Source organism: Macaca thibetana, chromosome 7 (assembly GCF_024542745.1).
Source record: "Macaca thibetana thibetana isolate TM-01 chromosome 7, ASM2454274v1, whole genome shotgun sequence".
In the NCBI taxonomy this organism is placed as follows: Eukaryota; Metazoa; Chordata; class Mammalia; order Primates; family Cercopithecidae; genus Macaca; species Macaca thibetana.
In genome coordinates this window covers 122,717,468-122,739,471 of record NC_065584.1, presented here as the reverse complement: position 1 = coordinate 122,739,471, position 22,004 = coordinate 122,717,468, and the positions used below count along the sequence as shown (strand labels likewise).

Below are 22,004 nucleotides of genomic sequence, written 5' to 3'. Positions count from 1 at the left end.
ATCATGATATTCTCTAACCTATCCTATCATAGTATTTGTACTATGAAATTACAAATTTCACAGGTTCATAGCTGAAGATGAATTTTGCCTCAAGATATAAGTACCTCGTCTTACCCACACTTGATTGAAAGATGTTATTTGGATGAGATTTGGGACTTAAGAGTTGATACTGGAATGGGTTATGTCTTTGGGGCTGTTGGGATGAGGATGAATGTATTTTGCATGTGAGAAGGGCGTGAATCTGGGGACAAAGGACAAAATGTTATGGTCTGACTTATGTCCTCTTCAAATTCATATGTTGAGGCCCTAGCCTCCAGTAATGTGACTGTATTTGGAGACAGAGCCTTTTAAGAGGTGACTAAATTAAAATGTGGCCCTTAGGAGAGACTTTAATCCAATCTGACTGTTTTCTTTATGAAGAAATTTGGACACACAGAGAAAGACACCAGGGATGTATGTGCAGAGGAAAGACCATGTGAGGGCAAAATGAAAAGGCAGCTACCTGCAAGCCAAGAAGAAAGTACTCAGAAGAAACCAAACCTACCAACAACTTTGATCTTGGACTTCTAAGAATTTTAAGAGAATAAATTTCTGTTGTTGAAGCTACCCAGTCTGTAGTATTTTGTTGTGGGAGTCCTAGCAAATTAATACAAAGACATACATGTTTATAGCTTTGGTACACAAAAAGTCTCTGAAAAATGACGTAAAATATCCCTACCTCCACAACCCTTCTGGGAAGGTTGGCTCTTTGAGGCCAAAGAACAAAATTAAGTCTTTTGACCCCTTCCATCATCCATAAATGCAGGCTTCTAACTAGACAAATTTGTATCTTTAGCTCCAGTTCCTGGACATAGTGACTAGTCTACTACAAGTAAGCATCTGACTCAGTTTGGGGTACACTTCTGTTCCCCAGATATATGGAATTAGGGTTAAAAAATTTTTAGGTCTGAGCTAAAGGTGGGATGACAGATACAGTTTATTAAATTAACAATATATAATTCTTTTTGGTTCTATCTGACGAAAAGCTCCAGCAATCTTTTAGACTCGAATGAGAAGTTTGGAAAGTTTTTAACTAATGGCGTTTATAAGCACATATGCAGCAAATTTACACAATGAAAAACTTTTTAGTGCAATTCAACTATATGGAGAATTAGAAAGACTGGAAAACTTCACCTATATACTAATTAGTTAAATTCCAAACCAGAAGATAAACTAACATTACTCACCCTATTTTGGGACTTTAGGCTTCCACATTCCTTGGATATTTGCCGCTGTACATATTCCATACTTCTGCTCTGAATGTCCAAGCCTGGCTGACCAAATGTTATCTAAAATACAAACAATTTCTACTTAAATGACACAAGAATTTTTTACTTTTAATGAAACTATGTACAGTGTATATTCCAAAACCTCATAACCTATTAGCAGTAAAGTTTTTCAAAAACGGTTTTCAGAATAAAATATAATTATTTCCCCCCACCTAAAACACAAACAAAAACTGTAGGTCTTTTCTTACACATTTAAACTTTAACAAGTAATGAATACATATTCGAAAAAGTACAAACAACCCAAATACTCATCAACTAATGAATGGATAAACAAAATGTAGTAAATACATAGAGTGGAATATTATTCAACCACGAAAAGAAATAAAGTAGTTACACATGTCACAATAATGGTTGCCAGGGGCTGGGAATAGGGAAGGAGTGGCAATGACTGATAATCAGTGTGGGTTTTTTGGGAAGTGATATGGAATGTGATACTGCTGATGGCTGCATAAGCTTGTGAATGTAATAAAAACCACCAAATTATATACTTTTTTAAAGGATGATTTGGTGGTAGGTGAATTACATAGCAATGAAAAAATAGGAATCTTTAGTGTCCTGATACATTTACAAGTGTTTTGAATTGCAAAGCCCATTTCAGATCTAAATTATAGCTAAAATGTATGAATGTTTAATTTTTAAAATTCTATGGTGAAAAATTCCAATATACATAAAAGGAGAGAATAATGTAATGAATCACCACGGGTCTATTATCTAGCTTCAGTTATCATCAACATTTTGGCAATCTTGTTTACTTTTTTTTCCAGATAATTTTGATCCAACTCCTACTGTTATATACTTAATAAAAACTATAACCCTGAAAATAAATAGTAATACATGCAGATAGCAAAATTTTCAAATAGTATAAAAGCACATGAAGTAAAAATCTTCCTTCCATCTTAGACCTTTCAGTCCCAGTTTTAAAAGCTAACTATCATAAAAAAAATTTTTTTAGTGTCTTCCAAAAATTTTTACACATACACACACCTTTAAAATAGGACCCTTTGTACTGTGCCCTTGGTTTCTGCATTTAATTATACAATATGGAGGCCATTCTATGTTTATAAGTAGAATATGTAAGAATTTAGAAATTAACAAGAGGAAATAACTATGGATTAAATGGTCTGGGAAGGCATGAAAGGAAATGTGACTTCAAGGAAACACAGAATAAGCTAGGTATTTGGTCAAGTGAAAAACAGAAGAACATTACACAAAAGGAAGCAGAGAGAACAATTTTCTTTCCTGGTACAATACAATGACCTCAACTAGTATATTAAATATGTATTTCTAAGAACTATTTTAAAGAGTAAAAATGTCCATTTTCTCACCACTGTCAGAAAAAAGTCATACACATCACTTAAACAATACACACTTTGAAAACTACCTGAGTCAATAGGGTATCTGAATATTAGCTCTCTCACACAATCTCTAAGTGAAAAGACAAATAAACGGACAATATTGACCTTTTCACACTTACTAAAAACAGATGTGATAAGTTACACCCCAATTAATTTCTGCTTTTTAATATCCTCAAAATTTGGTACTTTGGCTATAATCTTCAGGAAAATTTATCAGCTGAAAAAGTCGTAAGAGATGCTTCTTCAAAGCTGGTCACAATTAAATTTTAGAAGGATTCCATTTATAATAAAACAATAAAAATGGTACAAAGAAATAACACTATAAAATATGTATTATCCTTTCACAAACAAAATGCAAAGTTTTATGTAAAGAAACAGAAAAAGAGCTAAACAGAGGGATATATCATATTCACAAATAAGATGATAAATTATCCCCTAAACTAATATACACATTCAGAGCAATTCAAATATAAACCACAAAAGGATTCGTCACCAGATTTGACAAGTTGGTTCTAATTTTTTTAAAACGGTAAACAGCCATATCTGGGGAAAAAAAAAAAAAAAAGATCCAAGAAGAATAACAAAGTTAGGCACTTTCTCTACAAATATTAAGTTATTATAGAGCTACAACATTTCTAGAGTAAAGATGACAATGTGGTACTAATTTCGATTAGAGACATCAGAAATACTCAAACATACATAGCAATCTGACGTGACGGATATGGTACTGCGTATCAGTGCAGAGAAAGGCTCCAATAAACAGTGAGGGGACAATTAGTAACCTATGTGGAAAAATAAAATTTGATCCCTACCATAGAAATCAATTTAAAGTGGATTAAAGACAAAACTTTAGAACATTTAGATTAGGAAGAAAATCTTTAAGATAAGGATAGGGAGGGGTCTGTAAAAATAATAAAAGATATCATAAATTCAACTGCATTAAAATTTATAATGTCTGTTCACCAAAACACCACAAAGAGTGAAAAATAATCACAAACTAGGAGATACTAGCCGCAAATAAAACTCAGAAAGATCTGAATCCAGAATATACAGACAAGTGACACATAACATTTGATTACCTAGCAAAAGGCCATATGAGAGCATGCAGTTAAAATCCATTTGTAAAGGAACAATCACAGTTATTTCCAAAGTCTTTCAAATACTCAATACATATTCCCTGTACGCACGGTACATACACATCAATCCTAAAGTCCAATTTGTCCCAGAACCTTCTGTGGCACATCAATGTCAAAAATCAAATGCTAAATACTCTAAAGAAACTCATGCACATGAATAGTTGCGGACAAGAAAGTTTGTACTAGCAGTATGCCTATAACAACAAAAACCTGAAAACAACTAAAATACCCAATTGGGAGAATAAAAAGAAACAAGTTTTAGAACTATCAAGGAAAGCATGAGAATGTCAGACAAATACAATTCCAGGAAATAGTTACCTCTAGGATGAAAGCAAAGGTATAGATTGGGAGTGTTCCTGTTTTGTTTGGTGGTTTCTCAAGTATTCAGTGAATATATTCTTTTTTATGTATTAAACATGTCATAAATCTCTGACATATGCTGTCATATTTGTCTAGTGAAATGAACCCGGTAATGTGAAAGTAAAAGAAACTGAGTTAAAGAACTATATAATGGCTTCCAGGCCTTTAAGACTTTGAAACAATGTATCTATCCATCCAAAAGATTTTTTTCTTTTTTTTTTTTTTTGAGACGAGGTCTTACTCTATCACCCAGATTGAGTGCAAGGGTGTGCGTGGCTCACTGCAGCCTGGACCTCCCTGGCTCAAGCAATTCTCCTGCTTTAGACTACTGAGTAGCTGAGACTACAGGGGTGTACCACCATGCCCGGCTAATTTATATATATATATAATTATATATTATATATATACACACATATATACGTGTGTATATATACATATATGTATATATAAATGTGTATATATATACACGTATATATGTATATATAAATTTATATGTTAGAGATGGAGTCTTGCTATGTTGCCCAGGTGGTCTCAAATGCCTAGTCTCAAGTGATCCTCCTACCTCAACCTCCCATTGTGCTGGGATTGCAAGGGTGAGCAACCATGCCTGGCCTCAAAAGATTTACTAGCTCTTCAAAGCATTAAACAACGAGTCAAAGACAAACACTAGCAATGCCTGTTGAAGCTTTACTAAGGGAACCTAAGCTAACGCAGTTGATAATTCTTTATGGGTCCCATCTCTGCAGATCTAGTGAGCATATGCACTACCGGCCTTTTGTTTTGAACTGTCTTTTCAAGGACATCTGTACAGTGAAACCCTTGAAAGACATAGTGTTTCCCCTTTGGAAACAGGCTTGTTTAGTGTCCAGTATAACAAAGACAGTATCTCCTTCCTCAGCAAGTAAGGCAGGCTATTGAACTGCATTAAAAGTCATTATAAAAGACTTGGCTTCCCTAAGTTCAGGGTTCCAAAGCTGGGATGCAAACCCACCGAGCGGACAACGTATTTCTGAGCATCATTCCCATGGGATTTGGAGGAGCAAGGGAAATCAACACAAACATGAAGCTCATGCTACTATTGTACTGTGAAGAATAACAAAGTCCTTTGTCTCTGACCCAGCAGCCATGTCTTCTAGCAGCATTCATAAAACTAGTAAGTTAACTTGCTAGCTTACTCTTTATAGTTCAGCAAGGCAACTGTCTAGTCCTTTTGGCAAGGCTGTTCCTCTGTTGTAGAAAAGGACCCATCAATTTACCCCAGTTGAATGTTATTAAATATTCAAAGGACAAAGCTCACCAAGCTAGCTTTCAGTGATGATCTCATAAAGACCTATTTTTGGTAGAGAATGTGTTAATCACGCTACTACAAGTAACTACAGTCCTCAGGACGGTTGAAATCAAATTTTATGTTCTGATTTTCACCTATCATTTTCTTAAACTCAATTACTTGAATCTCTGAAAATGACTTTAGTCCTAGTATCCTATGAAAATAAGGTGTCTGGTCTGCAAGCTGAGGGCCAGATTCTGTACTATGGAAAACTCATCCTGTGAGGCCTTCTGGGTCACATACAAATGGACAACTGCTACACTATCCTAACAGCACTGTGCTGAATCACACCGTGTTTTATTCCTATTAAGAAACTTCTACAATATTTCTTTACTATACGTATAGCTATAGTCTACCGCAGCTTTAAAAGAGAAAACCATTCCATTATAATTCCTATTAAATTGAGAAGTTCACCAATTATAACATCAGCAAATGTGTAAACATCTAGTTATGAAAATTCATATAATATAACCCTTGTTTCTCTAAGTCATATCAACCTTGGAGATAAGAAAAAGTATCAATTACAAGTATTATTGTTCTATTTATTTGACGTTTTTCCTAAGTGCTTTATATATAAAACATTAATTATTTAATATTCATAACAACTCTAGGAGGTAGATACTGATATTATACCAATTTACAGATGAGGATACTAAGGCACAAAGAACGTAAGTAACTTGTCCAAGGCCACACAGCCAGTAAGTAAAGAAGCTGGAATTCAGACCCAAACAGAATAGGCTCTAGAGACCATGTCATAATCCCAAAGCTAAGAGCTGTCTGCCAAATGTTGTTCACATCTCTCTCTGTAGTTATTTAGCACTTTTTGTGCTTTCTACCTGATAACTACATTATTCAACCACCCCATCATAACCGCCATTACTATTTTGGGAGAAGAGTTCAGTTCTTTTTCCCCATTAATCAAAAGAACACCTTTAAATTTATAGTTCTTTCAAAGAAGGTAGGCCAAATAAATTCCCTGGGCCTGGGATGAGGAATACTGGTATATCATAACGTCCCTGTGTTCCATTCACCGTGTTTTCTTTCCCTGCTCAACTGTATGAATCAGTGACTTAGTTCAGGATATGCATACTTTACCTCTCTCCTACGTTGACATGAGTTTTTCTGCCCACTCAATATGTGGGAATATATTTTGTATTAAAAACTGTTAAAATGAGTATCTCCAGATTCAACTGTCTCATAGGATGCCTGGACGTTTATAAGCAAATATGACTCCTAGTGGGTTCATTTTAATATCCCAAAATCTCTAGTGAAAACATGCAGATTGCTTTTAGCCTTTATTCTTGCAATTATTTTGCTCAAGGTAAAACTGGCTTGCAATTTTTTCCTTAATTTTTCTTTAATTTTTTATAAAATTTCATAATAAATTTGGACAACATACATAAACTACAGATAATTGTTAATCACTAAAATTAGGTAGTTGGCCAGTTTGTTGTGAGGATTAAGAGTTACATAAGTAAAGCACTTAAAACAGTATCTAGCACATAGTAGTTACCAGCTATGATAAAAATTAATAATAACGATCAGTGAAAAATAAAGCTACAGGGAGCCTGGGAGACTTACCTGGAGACTTTTACAATCCATGTCTACCTTGAATAATTCAAACTGTATTTGCTATGGTATGAAAGTTGCTGGAAGAAAAGGTCCTAGATGATCTAGAAGTTTTTTTTGTTCTCTCTCTACCCACTTTTAAGACTTTAGGACAAGCATAGTACGGCCCACAATGCTGAATTTATCAAGTTTGAATTTCATTAACTTTCTGTCTCCATAGCAAATCTGTAACTCTACCTAAACTTCACTTGCACCTCTCTCTTCTCATGCAATTCTCCTGTCTTTACAGTCTCTGTTGCACCTTTCTCTATCAATTTCTCTCTGTCCTGAATCTTTTAATTTCTCCACTTTCTTCATCTTATGACCATATTCATTTCTTGACCCTGCACCCTCGAACTCCATCTATTTGTTAAGGAAGGCTTTTGCAGTCAAGCTTCTAGAGAAGTGGCTAGCAAACATCATCTTTGTTTCCTCTCCAGTCATGCACACCTCTTAATCCCACTGAAAATGTGGTACAGTTATCAATTACCTTTATAGAAATGAATTTGAATTTTATTGGGGCATTATTGCTGTAAAATATTAACTAACTACTCCATCATCTCCTTTCCTTACTCCATCACTGTCCTCCCCAGGATTCTGAGACACCCTTTTCTGGTTCGCCTAATGTGACTGCTCTTTCTTAACTCACTGACTCAATATTTAGTGATTCCCTACTGTTAATAGTTTTAAAATAGAACATAGTCTACCAAAGTAATTCTAACTGTCCCCATAGTTTCAATTTTCTTTCTCTGATAATGATTTCCAAAATTTAGCTCCAGTCTTTAACTCTCCCTGAGCTTCAAACAACATTTAAAGAGCTACTGGCTGAAAATTCCTAAATCTGTTCAAAGGCATGAAGTCACAGACTCCAGGAGCTCTATACACCCAAAACAAAATACATAACCTAATACCTAGGTATAGCATAATAAAACATCTGAAAACAATAAAGATATTATTTCTTAATAGGAAGGGCAGAAACTTCTCAATGGTATTACATTTTTTAAATTGATGAAAGAAAATAAATTATAACAGAATTCAATGAAAAGCAAAACATCCTTCAAAAATGAAGGAAATAAAAGATTTTTTTTCAGATAAATGAAAACTGAGGTTCAGCAAGCACCAATAAACAGCAAATGATCCTAGATGGAAGTATAATACATAAGGTATTGAAGAATGTCAAAAGTCATAAAAAGGTGAATAAACCTAAATGAATGCTGTTTAAAATATTTTTGCAAGGTTTTAAATTTTATAGAGATAAAGTTTGTAATGACAATTACATAAAAGGTAAAAAGGAGGTAAATTGAGTTAAGATACTGTAGATCTGTGCATTATCCTGAAAATGGTAAAACATTAATACACAATAGATTTTAAGGAGGCAAGATACATTTGTAATCTCTAGGATAATCACTAAAAATACTGAACAACTGTATTACTAATTAGCTAATAAAGGGATGAGAATCAAGTAATTAAATATATTTGAATAAGCACAGTGAAGGAAAAAAAAACACAGCAAATGGGGCAAATAAAAAATGAATAAAATGGTAGATTTATATCAATAATTGTAGTAAAAGTAAATGAACTAAATACTCCAATTAAAAGACAAAGACACTCTGGGGAAAAAAAAAACCCAAACCCAACTATATATGGTTTAAAAGAGAGGTCTGAAATGTTGGAAGTAAAAGGAAAAATACAAACAAAAAAAAACTATTGTGAAAGTGCTAACCAGAAGAAAATTGATGTAATCAGACATCAACAAAGTATTTGTAGGCAAGAAGTATTACTAGAGACAAAGGAGGATATCTCATAATGACAAAAGGATCGATTTAACAAAAAGGCTGCTATACCCAACTACTAAAAATGTGCATTCTTTTTGAATGTACATAAAACACTGGGCCAGGCGCGGTGGCTCACGCCTGTAATGCCAGCACTTTGGGAGGCCGATGTGGGTGGATCATGAGGTCAGGATATCAAGACCATCCTGGCTAACACGGTGAAACCCCATCTCTATTAAAAATACAAAAAATTAGCTGGGCATCGTGGCAGGCGCCTGTAGTCCCAGCTACTCGGGAGGCTGAGGCAGGAGAATGGCGTGAACCCGGGAGGCGGAGCTTGCAGTGAGCTGAGATCACGCCACTGTACTCCAGCCTGGGCAACAGAGTGAGACTCCATCTCAAAAATAAAACAACAACAACAAAAAACACTGACTATATGCTGGGCCATCAACCAAGTTCCAACAAATATCAAAAAAATGAAGTCATACATGAAATCATCTTTATTTGTAACATTAAAGAGAAAACTAGAAAACCCCAAATATTTAGAAATGAAACAACCCATTTCTGAATAATGGTAAAAATACGGCATATCATCATTTTGCCAATGATGGGTATTGGAAGCAGAATAGCATATGGTAGTTCACTCCTTTATTCATTCTCCCTCTGGTATGTCTAAAATTTTCCATTAAAAATGAATAAACTAGAAAATATTGTAAAATGTGGATAGAGCACTTAAATGAAATTTTATAGCCTTAAATACCTACATTAGAAAAAGAGAGAAAAAGAGGAAAAAAGCTGAAAACAAAAATCAAGAAACTAAGCTTTCACAAGAATCTAAAACCAAGAAGAGTAAAGCTAAAACTTAATAGTGTAGGCAAATAGAAGCAGAAATCAATGAAATAGAAAACAAACATTTAAAAAAGTAAAAAATCCAAAAGTTATCTTTGAAAAGGCTAAAAATGATCAACTCCTAAGCAAGAATAATCAGAGAGAAGGCACATATTTTCAATATCAGCAATCAAAAATGGGATATATTTATGCCAATGAACTTAAAAATTTGGATGAAATAGACAAAGTTACTGTAAACTATAACTTGTGATAGCTGACACAAAAAGAATTAGGAAACGTGAATAGTCCTGTGCCTGTTAAAGAAACTAAAATTCCATAGTTCAAAACCATCTAAAAAAAAAAAAATCCAGGCCCAGATGGCTTCACTGGGGAATTCTACCAAACCTTTAAGAAAGAAATAACAACCAATCTTAAACTCTTCCATACATGCAAAAAAGAAATACCGTTCAACTTATTTTATAAAGCCAGCATACCCTGATAGCAACAGCTGATAAAAACATTGTAAAGGGCCGGGTGCAGGGCTCACGCCTACAATCCCAGCACTTTGGGATGCTGAGGTGGGGGGATCACGAGGTCAGGAATTCGACACCAGCCTGACCAAGATGATGAAACCCCATCTCTACTAAAAAGTACAAAAAAATTAGCCAGGTGTGGTGGCAGGTGCCTGTAATCCCAGCTACTCGGGAGGCTGAGGCAGGAGCATTGCTTGAACCCAGGCGGCAGAGGTTGCAGTGAGCCGAGATCATGCCACTGTACTCCAGCCTGGGCGACAGAGTGAGACTCTGTCTCAAAAAAAAAGGAAAAAAAATATTATAAGGAAGAAAAATTATGTTGATCTCTTTTATAAGCACAGACATAAAAATCCAAGATGAAATACTGACAAATCCGCATGCTTGAATGTATATGTATATATGTATGTGTGTGTGTATAATGAATATATCACATGGCAACCAAGATGGGTTTATTCCAAGACTGCAACGTTGCAAACCAATGACTGCAATTTAACAGGATAAAGGAAGAAAAAAATAGAATCACCTCAATTACTGCAGAAAAAGCATGTAATAAAAATTTAGTTCTGTAAGAACAAAAGGTTATCCTTAATCTGATAAAGAGATCTATAAAAACATATAGTAAACACATCATAATTAATGATAAATATTGAAAGCTTTGCTGTGAGATAAGGGGTAAAATAAGAATGCTTGTGATGTCCCCTTGCTCAATCACTACACCCATATAGGACTTTATGGTGTATATGTTTATTGTTTCACTCTGGATTTGATTCGTTATAAATCAAATTATCCTGGTTTTGTTTGTTTGTTTTACTGTGTCTGGTAAAGGGCAGATGGTTTTAATGTCCTTATCTAAGACATCATCCAATTTCTACACATATAAACAACGTGCTGAAAAAATACTTTATCTTCTTACCTGATTGGCTTGGCTTTGCATGTAGACTCTTCTGGCATTCAGATCTTCAAAGGGAGAAGGTCTTATATTTGAGCTTCTATAAGGCTCACTGGTAACAACTGTCTCTTGCTGAAAAAGGTGATCCTTCACTAGAGAACTGGAAGAATCCTCTTCAGTTGCCTATTGGGAACAACCCTCAACTCATTAGTTGCCAGAATAAAAACCACCACCACCACAAAATAAGATACTAAAAATGTATTAGTATTTAGCAAGTCAGTAAGTATATATCACTGCCATCACTATAAATTGCAATTCCCAAAACTCAAATGTACGTGGTTAGAACTATGTCAAAATACAGTAATATGAACTTTTAGAAAAATTCAACTTCATGAGAAAAACGGGCTTCATTAAAAATAACATGAAGAACTAAAAGGCTAACCATGTCATGTAGAAGAGCTATCTAATTATAATAATGTTTTTAACTATAATAAAAGTGATAAATGTACATAGAAAATGCAGAAATTATTAGGAAGAAAACACAAATCTATGTTTTAGTTTGCAAGTTAAAAAAAATGTTCCAAGAACTCTGCTGTTGATAGTGAGTCAAAAGACAGAAGACAATAGTAGTCTATTACTGTGTTGAATAAGTGAATGAATAAATTAGCCTCAACTTGCTGATTATGTAGGATTTAAATCATGCACTCTCACTAGACTTAGGTTGGGAGATATGCTCAATAAATGACACTCACTAAAGACATGCTTTTAAAATGTCATAAACAATAATTTATATAAAATAAATGTTAAAGTAAGTAAAATTTAGTACACTACAAAACACAAAGTCCTGGAAGGGCTTTGTTTCATTTAATTTTTTAAAGAAATGGGATATTACTTTTCCCATCACTGTGTAATTATTTAAGAAAAAAGCTGATATCCAAGTAAAAGTGGCTGAAGCACTTTCACTAGCTTATTCTAAAATAATTCAGAGCAATCACTGTAGGGCTAACAATTTTAAGGGTTCAAACTTTCCACAAGCTTTTCTTTTTAAAAGATTTAAAAGATTTTGTTGGTGCTACTTCCAAAATTAACAAATAAAATTCAAAATTGACTAAGATATTTTAAATGTATAAATGCAAGTTCTAGTTTTTGTTCTAGAGAAAAAATAGCCTTGTCTCATTTAATTCCTTTGGCATGCAATCACTCAGTTAGAAAATCACTATAATACCAACGCTATTTTATGACACTGGGCTATCACAAGGATATAATAATAATTAAAAATGCTCTTGAAACTCAAAGCTGTTATTGCATCAAGGAGTAGGCAATTGAACTATTAAAAATACATCTGAGAATCTACTGTCACTTAAAATTATGTCAAAACTGGCTGTCATTTTTACCCAATTTTCATAACAGCTGTCCCAACGTGTTGTGACAGTTGCTGATAAAATATTGGAAAAACGTTGGCTAAACACTGATATCCAGCAAACATGCTTTCAAAATACATAATCGAAAGTGGGAAGAGCAGAAAACTTCAGGAAATGTATTTATTTGTTCCAGAGATTTTTGAAAATAAATGACTCAAATAATTGTCAAAAATCATAAGCAAACTGAATAGAAGAAAATATTGGGAGAAAAAAATAGGTGAGAAAAGATCTAAGTTAGAATTTTGTCTTACTTTAACTTCTCTAAATCACAATTTTTTTTTTCTTTTGAAACGGAGTCTTGCTCTTGTCGCTCAGGCTGGAGTGCAGTGATGCCATCTTGGCTCACTGCAACCTCTGCCTCCCAGGTTCAAGCAGTTCTCTGCCTCAGCCTCCTGAGTAGCTGAGATTACAGGCACCCGCCGCCACGCCTGGCTAATTTTTTTTTTTTTTTTAAAGTAGCAACAGGGTTTCACCACATTGGCCAGGCTGGTCTCGAACTCCTGATTTCAAGTGATCCACCTGCCTTGGTCTCCCAAAGTGCTGGGATTACAGGTGCACAATTTCTTTTTATTACAAATTGAATATCTGCCTAAACAATCTCAGGGTTGGGATGCTCAGGAGATTGAAAACTATAAACAAGCGTAAGTTTTAGTAGTAGTATCAGTGAATTAAAAGATACTGCTTTTAATTGAGACTTTTTTTGAATTAGATTATCTTTTACTAAATTATAACTGAGAAGTCATGTTAAAATTATAAATTAAAATAAAGCTGACAAGCAAATCTGCATATGAACAAACTTAGTGTCTTGCTGTAATGAGCTGGGTTATTCTATTTATATCCTGTAAATTAAACATTAACACATTTTACTTTAAATAATACTTTTTAAATAATAATACTTTTTTAAAGAAAATATCACAAGTGTTTGTTGCTTCATGAAATTGTGTGTAATATTTAAGTAACAAATGATTTTTAAATGTTTACCAATGTACCTGGAATTAACCTATTAACTAGGAATAGTTCATATTGCACAATGAATTTATAGCTACACACCTAAATGGGTCTCAGCGAATAAAATAACCAAAGCATCATTCAAGTGGCTGATATGGCAAACAAAAGACTGTTTGAAAATGCAAAGTATACAATCTACAATGAAGTATATATTATTCATGAATTGTAAGAATCAAATTAACATTTTAGAGAATCCTAAACTAGAAAAAAAGTATCTTCCTACTACCTAATTATCTCTTTCAGTAAGTTAAAAGTTTCAATGCATATTAAATTTACAAGTTTTTTAAGAAGTGGTGATAAGGAAAACAGGCATAATCATTCATTGCTAAATCTACACACAAAGAAGTAAAATAAAATCTGGAACAACTCTTTCTGGAAAGCAATTTTAATAAACTGTACCAAAAGCTTTTAAAACATTCACACATTTTGATCACTTCTTGAATCTGGCAAAGAAAAGAGTACTAAAATGGAAAAAGCTTTAGGCACAAAGTATTTTTCTCAGATTATTTGTTGTTTTAAAGTTTATTTTTTTATTTCACTAGTTTTTTTGGAGAACAAGTGGTGTTTGGTTACACGAATAAGTTCTTTAGTGGTGATATCTGAGATTTTGGTGCACCCATCACCCGAATAGTGTACACTGTACCCAATGTGTAGTCCTTCATCCCTCACCACCCCCACCCTTTTCCGAGTCCCCAAAGTCCAACGTATCATTTTTATGCCTTTGTGTCTTCATAGATTAGCTCCCACATATGAGTGAGAACGAGTGAGAACCTATAACGTTTGGTTTTCTATTCCTGAATTGCTTCACTTCGAATAATAGTTTCCAATTCCACCCAGGTTGCTGCAAATGCCATTATTTCTTTCCTTTTTATGGTTGAGTAGTATTCCATAATGTGTGTTTGTGTGTGTGTGTGAGTGTATACCACATTTTCTTTATCCCCTCATTGATCGATGGGCATTTGGGCTGGTTCCGTACTTTGTAACTGCAAATTATGATGCTACAAACATGCATGTGCAAGTATCTTTTTCGTATGACTTCTTTTCCTCTAGGTAGAGAACTATTTTTAATAGTAAAAACAAACAACTTAACCATGCCATAATAAGAGAATGGTGAAGCAAATTATGATATGCCCATAAAGTGAAATATGGTGCTGTCATTTGAAATCAGGTTTGGGAATAATGTAATATATAATGTAGGAAATGTTTAGTGTTAAAAACTCAGTATATAAAATTTTATTTACAGTATTATCACAGTCATAAAAAGATAAAAAGTTAGAAGGAAATAAAATGAAGGTTAATACTCCTTGATGGTATGATTAATTTTCTAATTTTGTAAGCTTACTTTTATATAATTTTAAAATCAAGGTACTGAATACTTTCTCCCTTACTTTTGATATACAATCATTTTATATTTTAAATTGCTATTATTTTAAACTTTATTGGAGGGGTGACTCAATGAGACTGATCTTTTTTTCAATTACCATGTTTATGAATTAATATTATTGCTAGAATGAGACAGGTTTAGCATCAATTCTATTCCTGTTTTGCCTTTCTTTTTCAAGAGACAGGGTCTTACTATGTTGTCCAGGATGGCCTCAAACTCCTGGTCTCAACTGGTCTTCCCTAGTAGCTGATACTACAGATGGGTACAGGCCACTGTGCCTGATAAATCATAATATTTAAAAGCATAATACAAATATACTATATCAATGAAATCACTTTTTAGCTTAAATACATTTTCCCTCTTCATCTGAAATAATTAACTGGGAGACATACTATACCTTTGCCCAAATCCTTCTGAATTCATGCAGAATATGTCTTTATGTCAATAAAATAATTTTCTAAACAAGGTAATCTTCTGAATATCTTTCAAATCCATTTCCTCTTCTCAATACCCACTATTCACCATCTTAATGCAAAGCCCTCATTATCTTTTTTTGCCTGTCTTATTTCAGTAGGTTTCTAACTGATTTCCTTGCTCCCAGCCTTTGTCCCATTATTCTTCAGGCAAATCTAATTGGTTTTTCTGTTCAAAACCCCTTAAGGTTTCCAATTACCAAAGCTTTGTTGGAAGACTAGGCACATACTGGAGGACAGGGAGAAGAATAAGTATTCGCTAAGGAACTCTTTTGCAAGGTACATAATTTACACAGTACATAGAAATGGGCCCTCTCTCCCTGAGAAACATGAGACTCACAAGATAAAGCCCAATTTTATTTTCCTATGAAAAAGAAATGGACAGTAAGTACATGAAAACATAATGACCATTAAAGACACATGAAAGTATAATGCCATTTTTATATACTAACTAGGTAAGACGTAAAAAAATACGTAGTAACACTCAATGTTGGCAAGGGTTTGGAGAAATAGAAATACTTTTTTGCACTGTTGGTGAGAGTGCAATTTGACAATGCCACTGGAAAAAAAAAATTCATACTTTTTGACCCAGCATTTCTTTGAGAGATTGACTACATATACAGACACACACAGACACACACACACAATCACAGTAGCACTATTTTTTAACAAAAACAAAGAAAACAAGAATCAAAATATTTTACGGCTCTACCAGCAGGGAACTGGTTTAAAATTATAATATATGATAGAATTCTGTGCAGTGATTAAAACGATATTTTCAGTATTCCCAAGCTATTGTTAAATGAAAAAAGCCAGGTACAGAACAGTCAATATGGCATGATCCCATTTGTCTAACTGATAGAAGGATGAATTGATGTATATATATTTTCACTTTTAAAATACCAGAAATTATTACACACCGAACTATTAATATAGTTCTGGGGAGCTGAGGCTAGAACCAGGGGACTCATGGGTTCTCTAAGGAGTTATTTTATATGTATAAAGGACTATATACATAACCATATAAATAATAGAACGTGTACATTTGTCACCCAACTTCAGTGAACATAATCAATACAACTAATTACCCCTTTGTGTTTCTCCACATTAGCACTCCCACCTGTATCACTTGGACCCTCAGCAGATAAACCCTATCTTGAAGTCATATTGTTTTTCATTTTCTTATCTTCTTTACAGTTTCACCACACAAATATCCCTTAACAATATTAGTTATAGATGCTTTTGAACTGACTGATATCGTGGGATATTCTGAAACTTCTTTGCTCAATTTTTTTCAGTGAAATTCATTCACACTGACATGTGTAGCAATAATCAGTCATGTTGACCTCTGTGTACCAATGACAGCTGAAATATATTGAGCATTTTCCATGTGTCAGACAGTCTCAAGTACTTTACATGGGTTAACTCAATCCTCACAATCATCTTTTGAGGTATACAGCATTACAACCTATTCCATATGAAGAGACTAAAATTCAAAGGGATTAAGCAACTTGCCTAAAATAAAAGTTACTAGGTGGCAGAGTCTGGATAAGAACACTACAATTTATTCATCTATTCTCTGCCTATGGATGTTTGGGCAGTTCTAATTTTTGGCTCTTTCAATAAAAGTTGCTAGGAATAATAGTTTATAGGCCTTATGGTATATATACCCAAGAGTTTCTCTAGAAGATATCCAAGAATAGAAATGCTGGGTCACAGGATATACATATGTTCCAGTTCTCATAATGAAAATGATTTTCGAAGGTGGTTTAAACAATTCATATATCCACAATGAGTGCTCCATATTCTTACCAAGACAAGGTGCTGTCATACTGTTCACTCTTATATGTATATCTGTTATTTAATTCGTATTATAATGGATCCATCTTATTAAAAATTACATAGTGGCTTTCCTTATGTGAATAAGAAACTCCAAGAATGAACAAAAGAATAAATGAATACACACTCTGTTACTTAAAGAGTCAATATGCTTTCTTAATATGGCTTGTTCCTACTGGTTTTCATCCTCATTTCTTTGCTTTACAAATATTGATGTACCTGTTTCTTTCCGTTAGCATCTGATGTTTCATACTTCTGATTTTCTGGTACAAGTCGCTTCCTCTGCCCAACAATGACATGCTTCAAATTTTCCACTAAAAAACTGTTTTATGCTTAACCTCAGCCACAAACTCATTAAAAAGTCTTTGTTGATTCACTCACAAGTTATTCACTCTCTCCTTTGAATTACCTTAAAATTACATGTATCTATCACCGTATATTCTGAGTATTCTTTTATTTACATTCTTCCCATGAACCAGTGCTATATTCTGAATGTTTGTGTCCCCCACAAAATTCATATGTGGAAATCTAATTACCAATGTGATGGTATTAGGAGGTGGGGCTATGATTCAATTAGGAAGGTAGAGCCCTCATGAATGTGATTAGTGTCCTTATAAAAGAGATTCCAGAGTGCTGTCCTGTTCTTTCCACCATGTGAGAATATAGCCAAAAAGTACCACTTATGAACCCGAAAGTGGGCCCTCACCAGGCACAGTCTGTGCCTTGAGAGTGGACTTCCCAGACTCAAGAATGGTGACAAATTACTTTTATTTATAAGCTACCCAGTCATGGGATTTTGCTGTAGCAGCTAGGACGAACTAGGACAACCTGTAAGGAGGGACTCTGCCTAAGTTTTATCCCTGGAGCATAGAACTGTATGCCTGGTACACACTGAGAATTCTATAATCTGTGACATGCGAATATCCAATAATCAGATCACATTGATACCTCAGAAATAAATGTGATATAATAGAAAAAAGTGTATACAGAGAGCTCCTTAAGCAATAATAAATCTAAACACTCTAGCTAGTTAGCTAGACAGGGTCTTGCTCTGTTGCCCAGGGTGGAATGCAGTGGCACGATCACAGCTCACTGTAACCTTGACCTTCCAGGCTCAAATGATCTTATCACCTCAGCCTCCCGAGTAGCTGGAACTACAGGTGCACTCCACCATACCTGGCTAATTTTTTACTTTTGGTAGAGACAGAGTCTCACTGTGTTGCTCAGGCTGGTCTTGAACTCCTAGGCTCAAGCAATCTTTCCATCTCATCCTCCCAAACTGCTGGGATTACAGGCATGAGCTATCACACCTGGCAAAAAAAAATCTCTGAATAACTGTTATTCAAAGTTCAAGTTATAAAAACAATAAAAATTATTTCCATAATCCTACCCCTGTGGAATAGCCACTATTACTATTTGACATATATCTTCCTAAATTTCCTAATGCATGTATATGTGTTTACATGCTATGTACAATTTGATCCCATTTATATTAGTCTATCCATACAGGGCTCCTTTTCTTCACTTCTTAACATTCCATGGACCTTCCCCATATCAGTATACACATTACACTTTGCAACTGCTGCAGAGAAGTCCAGTATTGCGTATGTCATATATTACTTAGCTAATACTCTATTTATGGGCATTTAGATTTCCAAATTTCTGTTATATGCATTGTAATGTACTTCTTTTTACATATATCTTGGTGTACCTGTATTATTTCTTTAGTATTAGTTCCTATAAATGGAATTGTTGAATAAAGTATATACACATACTCAATTACATTACCAAGCTACCCTTTGGTAAACTTATGTTATCAACTGAAAACCCCTTAATTGTATAAGACAGAGGAACCATTTCCTTACATCTCTGCCCACACTGGGACTTATCACTTACCTAACTTTTATATTAGGGATGTTCAACCTAAGTATAAATGCGTATAATATAATATAATATACCTACCCTAATAAAAAAATTCAAAATCTGAGCATTATTTTGAGCCACATGTCAGTGCTTAAGAAAATCTGAATTTTGGAGCATTCTGAATTGTGGATTAGGGATACTCAACCTGTAGTAATAACCAAAACATTTTCTTAATTTGGATATGATTAAGCATAAAGTGTTCAGACTTAGACAAACTTCTATTTTTTTTTTTTGACTGGGTTATAACCCCTGAAAAGTGACAATTACTATGGAAACATGAAGATAAGATAAAATTAGGTGGTGGGAAATCCCAAAAATCTTCCACAAGAGTAAAAAGTTAATATATGATAGGCACAAAGACTGTAAAATCACTGGCATGATCTCTAGTTTAAAAAAAAAACATCTATAGCAGTTATATATACTCACATTCGATGCTTTTAGTATTGTATGGTGGCACAGGCTAATGTGTAATGTCTACAAAGTAACCATGCCAATAGTGCACAATGAAAAGCTGTTTTTCTCTCAGTTGCTGGTATAAGAATTATTCTCTTATGGTTGATAAGTGAGTGCCTAACTTTTTATTTTTCAAAGACTTCTATAGCAATTTTGTGTGTAGAGGCAAAAGGATACAGAGTAAAGCAATAAAATAATTCCAGCTGTAGCTCTTGAGCAGAACATAAGGCCAGATGACAGCTAAAGAAAAAACAAAAACAAAGTTGCTTCTCTCCTCCCTTTGCGCCCCATCTTCTAGTGCTAGCTCTCAGAGAGAAAATTTAGTGCTGTTTTGCAAACCCTTGTTAATGTATGATTCCCAATAAATAAATCAAATGCAGAAAAAAAGGGATATCACAGTCAACATACTGCTCAAGAACATCATTCTTGTAATTGTAAATCACAAATTACAGGTTTGCAAAATGTGTGGCTGGCTCATATCCTACTAAAGTAAGTTTTATAACAATTATATCATTGGTTTATTAAATGACAGAAGTGGTTTAAAATTTTTATTTGGTAAAGAGCCCTTATATCTTGGCATTACATGTGTTAAACATGCTACCATAGCAATTCTTTAGGTATTTAAAATTATATGCTCAAATTAGGCTAGCTTAGGAAGCATAGAAAAAAACGAAAAAAATTACTCTAATTCCACAAGCCCAAAAAAACCATTATTAACATTGTGGTGTAGTGTTTCCAGTTTCAATTCATTTTAAATTTGGCCACAACTGTCTCCTATTCTGTTCATTAGATTTCTTTAGTTTGATTCGCTTAAGGGTAAGAACAAACCAACCCTTGAATTTTTAGTTTTCTATTTGTCTATGAGCTTTGACTGGAAACATTAACAGCATATAGCATTTTCTTTAAGCTACCTGAACACAGCCATCTGTGATGAAAAAATATACAAGGAATATGAAAAATGCAGCAAGACACAATGTCTGGCAATAGTAAAGGAAAACAAGTCCTGTAACCTGGCTTATTCAACAGAAGAACTACCTTTCTAACGAAGAGTTAGTTTGGCTTAATGTAGTATTAGGTTTGCAGAGACTGTTTACTGTCTGTAGATCAACTTTTGAGTTAATAAGGAGTAGTTATACATATCCTGCTAACACATAAATCTTCAACCCTTTAAATGACAAATGTATTTCTAGGATTTTTATCTTAAGGTCACACTCAAAGACACAAATTAAAATGTATGTAAAAGGCTGTGGGAAATATTCGATGATGTGAATGATTAAATTGTAGTATAGCTACATAATGGAATGGCTAAGATCAAAGACTCTGAAGTTAGACTGACACAATGAAAATGGCCAAGAGATTTTAAGCTGACTGCATTTTAGAAGTATGATCCCAATGGTGCTTCTAAAAGGAAGTATGCATTTGTATACAAGATGTCAGAAGAAAGAAAAGCCTAAGCAGAAATATCCAAATATGAACAGTAATTATTTCTGGGTAGGACTGAATGATTCCTAATTTTGTCTTTATAATTTTCAAAATATGCATATATTAGTCTAAGAGTCAATAAAATTTTAAATAACAAAACATTATGCAAAAAGTTATACAGCGAATTTTTTTGCTCTCTTATTGGGTAATAAATAAAATTCAATCTAAGACACATTAGGGCTTTCTGAAAACTGTTAAGGCAGCACTTACTAAAGGATTGTGATAGCTTGCGGTACCATTAAATACTCTGTACTACCTAAATAAAGCCAGTCCACTTAGTTTTCAGATATAGAGCCTTATTAAAATATTACCACCTTTGAAAATCATTACATGAACAATTCATATCCCTTGCCTAAAGCCAAATTAGACAAACATAAATCATAGCCTTCTAATCATTTTGGCTCAGAAATGACATTACTTACTTCTAAAAAAGATTAAGTTAGTCATGTACTTCTCAATGGCCAAACGAGAAAACATGACAATGTTTTACTTCATATCAATCAGATCTCATCTTTCTTCTGCCCCAAAACATATCTAAGATCTTTTCCTCTTTCAACCTTAAGCCTGTTGTGAGGTAAGTTTTGTGGGTTTTGTTCTCAATCCAGTATATCTGAACAATAAGAGCTGTAAATGTTGTAAGTGACAACTCTGTCAGCACTAAAAATGATCTTAAAACAAAGCATAAGCTAGCATTAAACAACAACAACGAAAACCCAGACCAGGCACAGTGACTCATGCCATAATCCCAACACTTTGAGAGACCAAGTGGGTGGATCACTTGAGCCCAGGAGTTTGAGACCAGCCTGGGCAACATGGCAAAACCGTCTCTACCAAATAGATACAAAAATTAGCTGGGAGTGGTGGTACGTGCCTATAGTCCAGCTA

General features: G+C 34.1%; 1 protein-coding gene across 2 annotated transcripts in view; it reads right to left on the bottom strand.

The window, feature by feature from the left end:
* The window catches only part of SPRED1 (sprouty related EVH1 domain containing 1), a 102,543-nt gene that overhangs the window by 6,707 nt on the left and 73,832 nt on the right, over nt 1-22,004 (bottom strand). For both annotated transcript variants that reach the window (XM_050799768.1, XM_050799769.1), the window contains exons 5-6: nt 11,161-11,319; nt 1,227-1,328 (exon numbers count right to left, since the gene is read on the bottom strand). In XM_050799768.1, the coding sequence (XP_050655725.1) occupies nt 1,227-1,328; nt 11,161-11,319 (261 nt within the window). The remainder of the gene's footprint in view (nt 1-1,226; nt 1,329-11,160; nt 11,320-22,004) is intronic.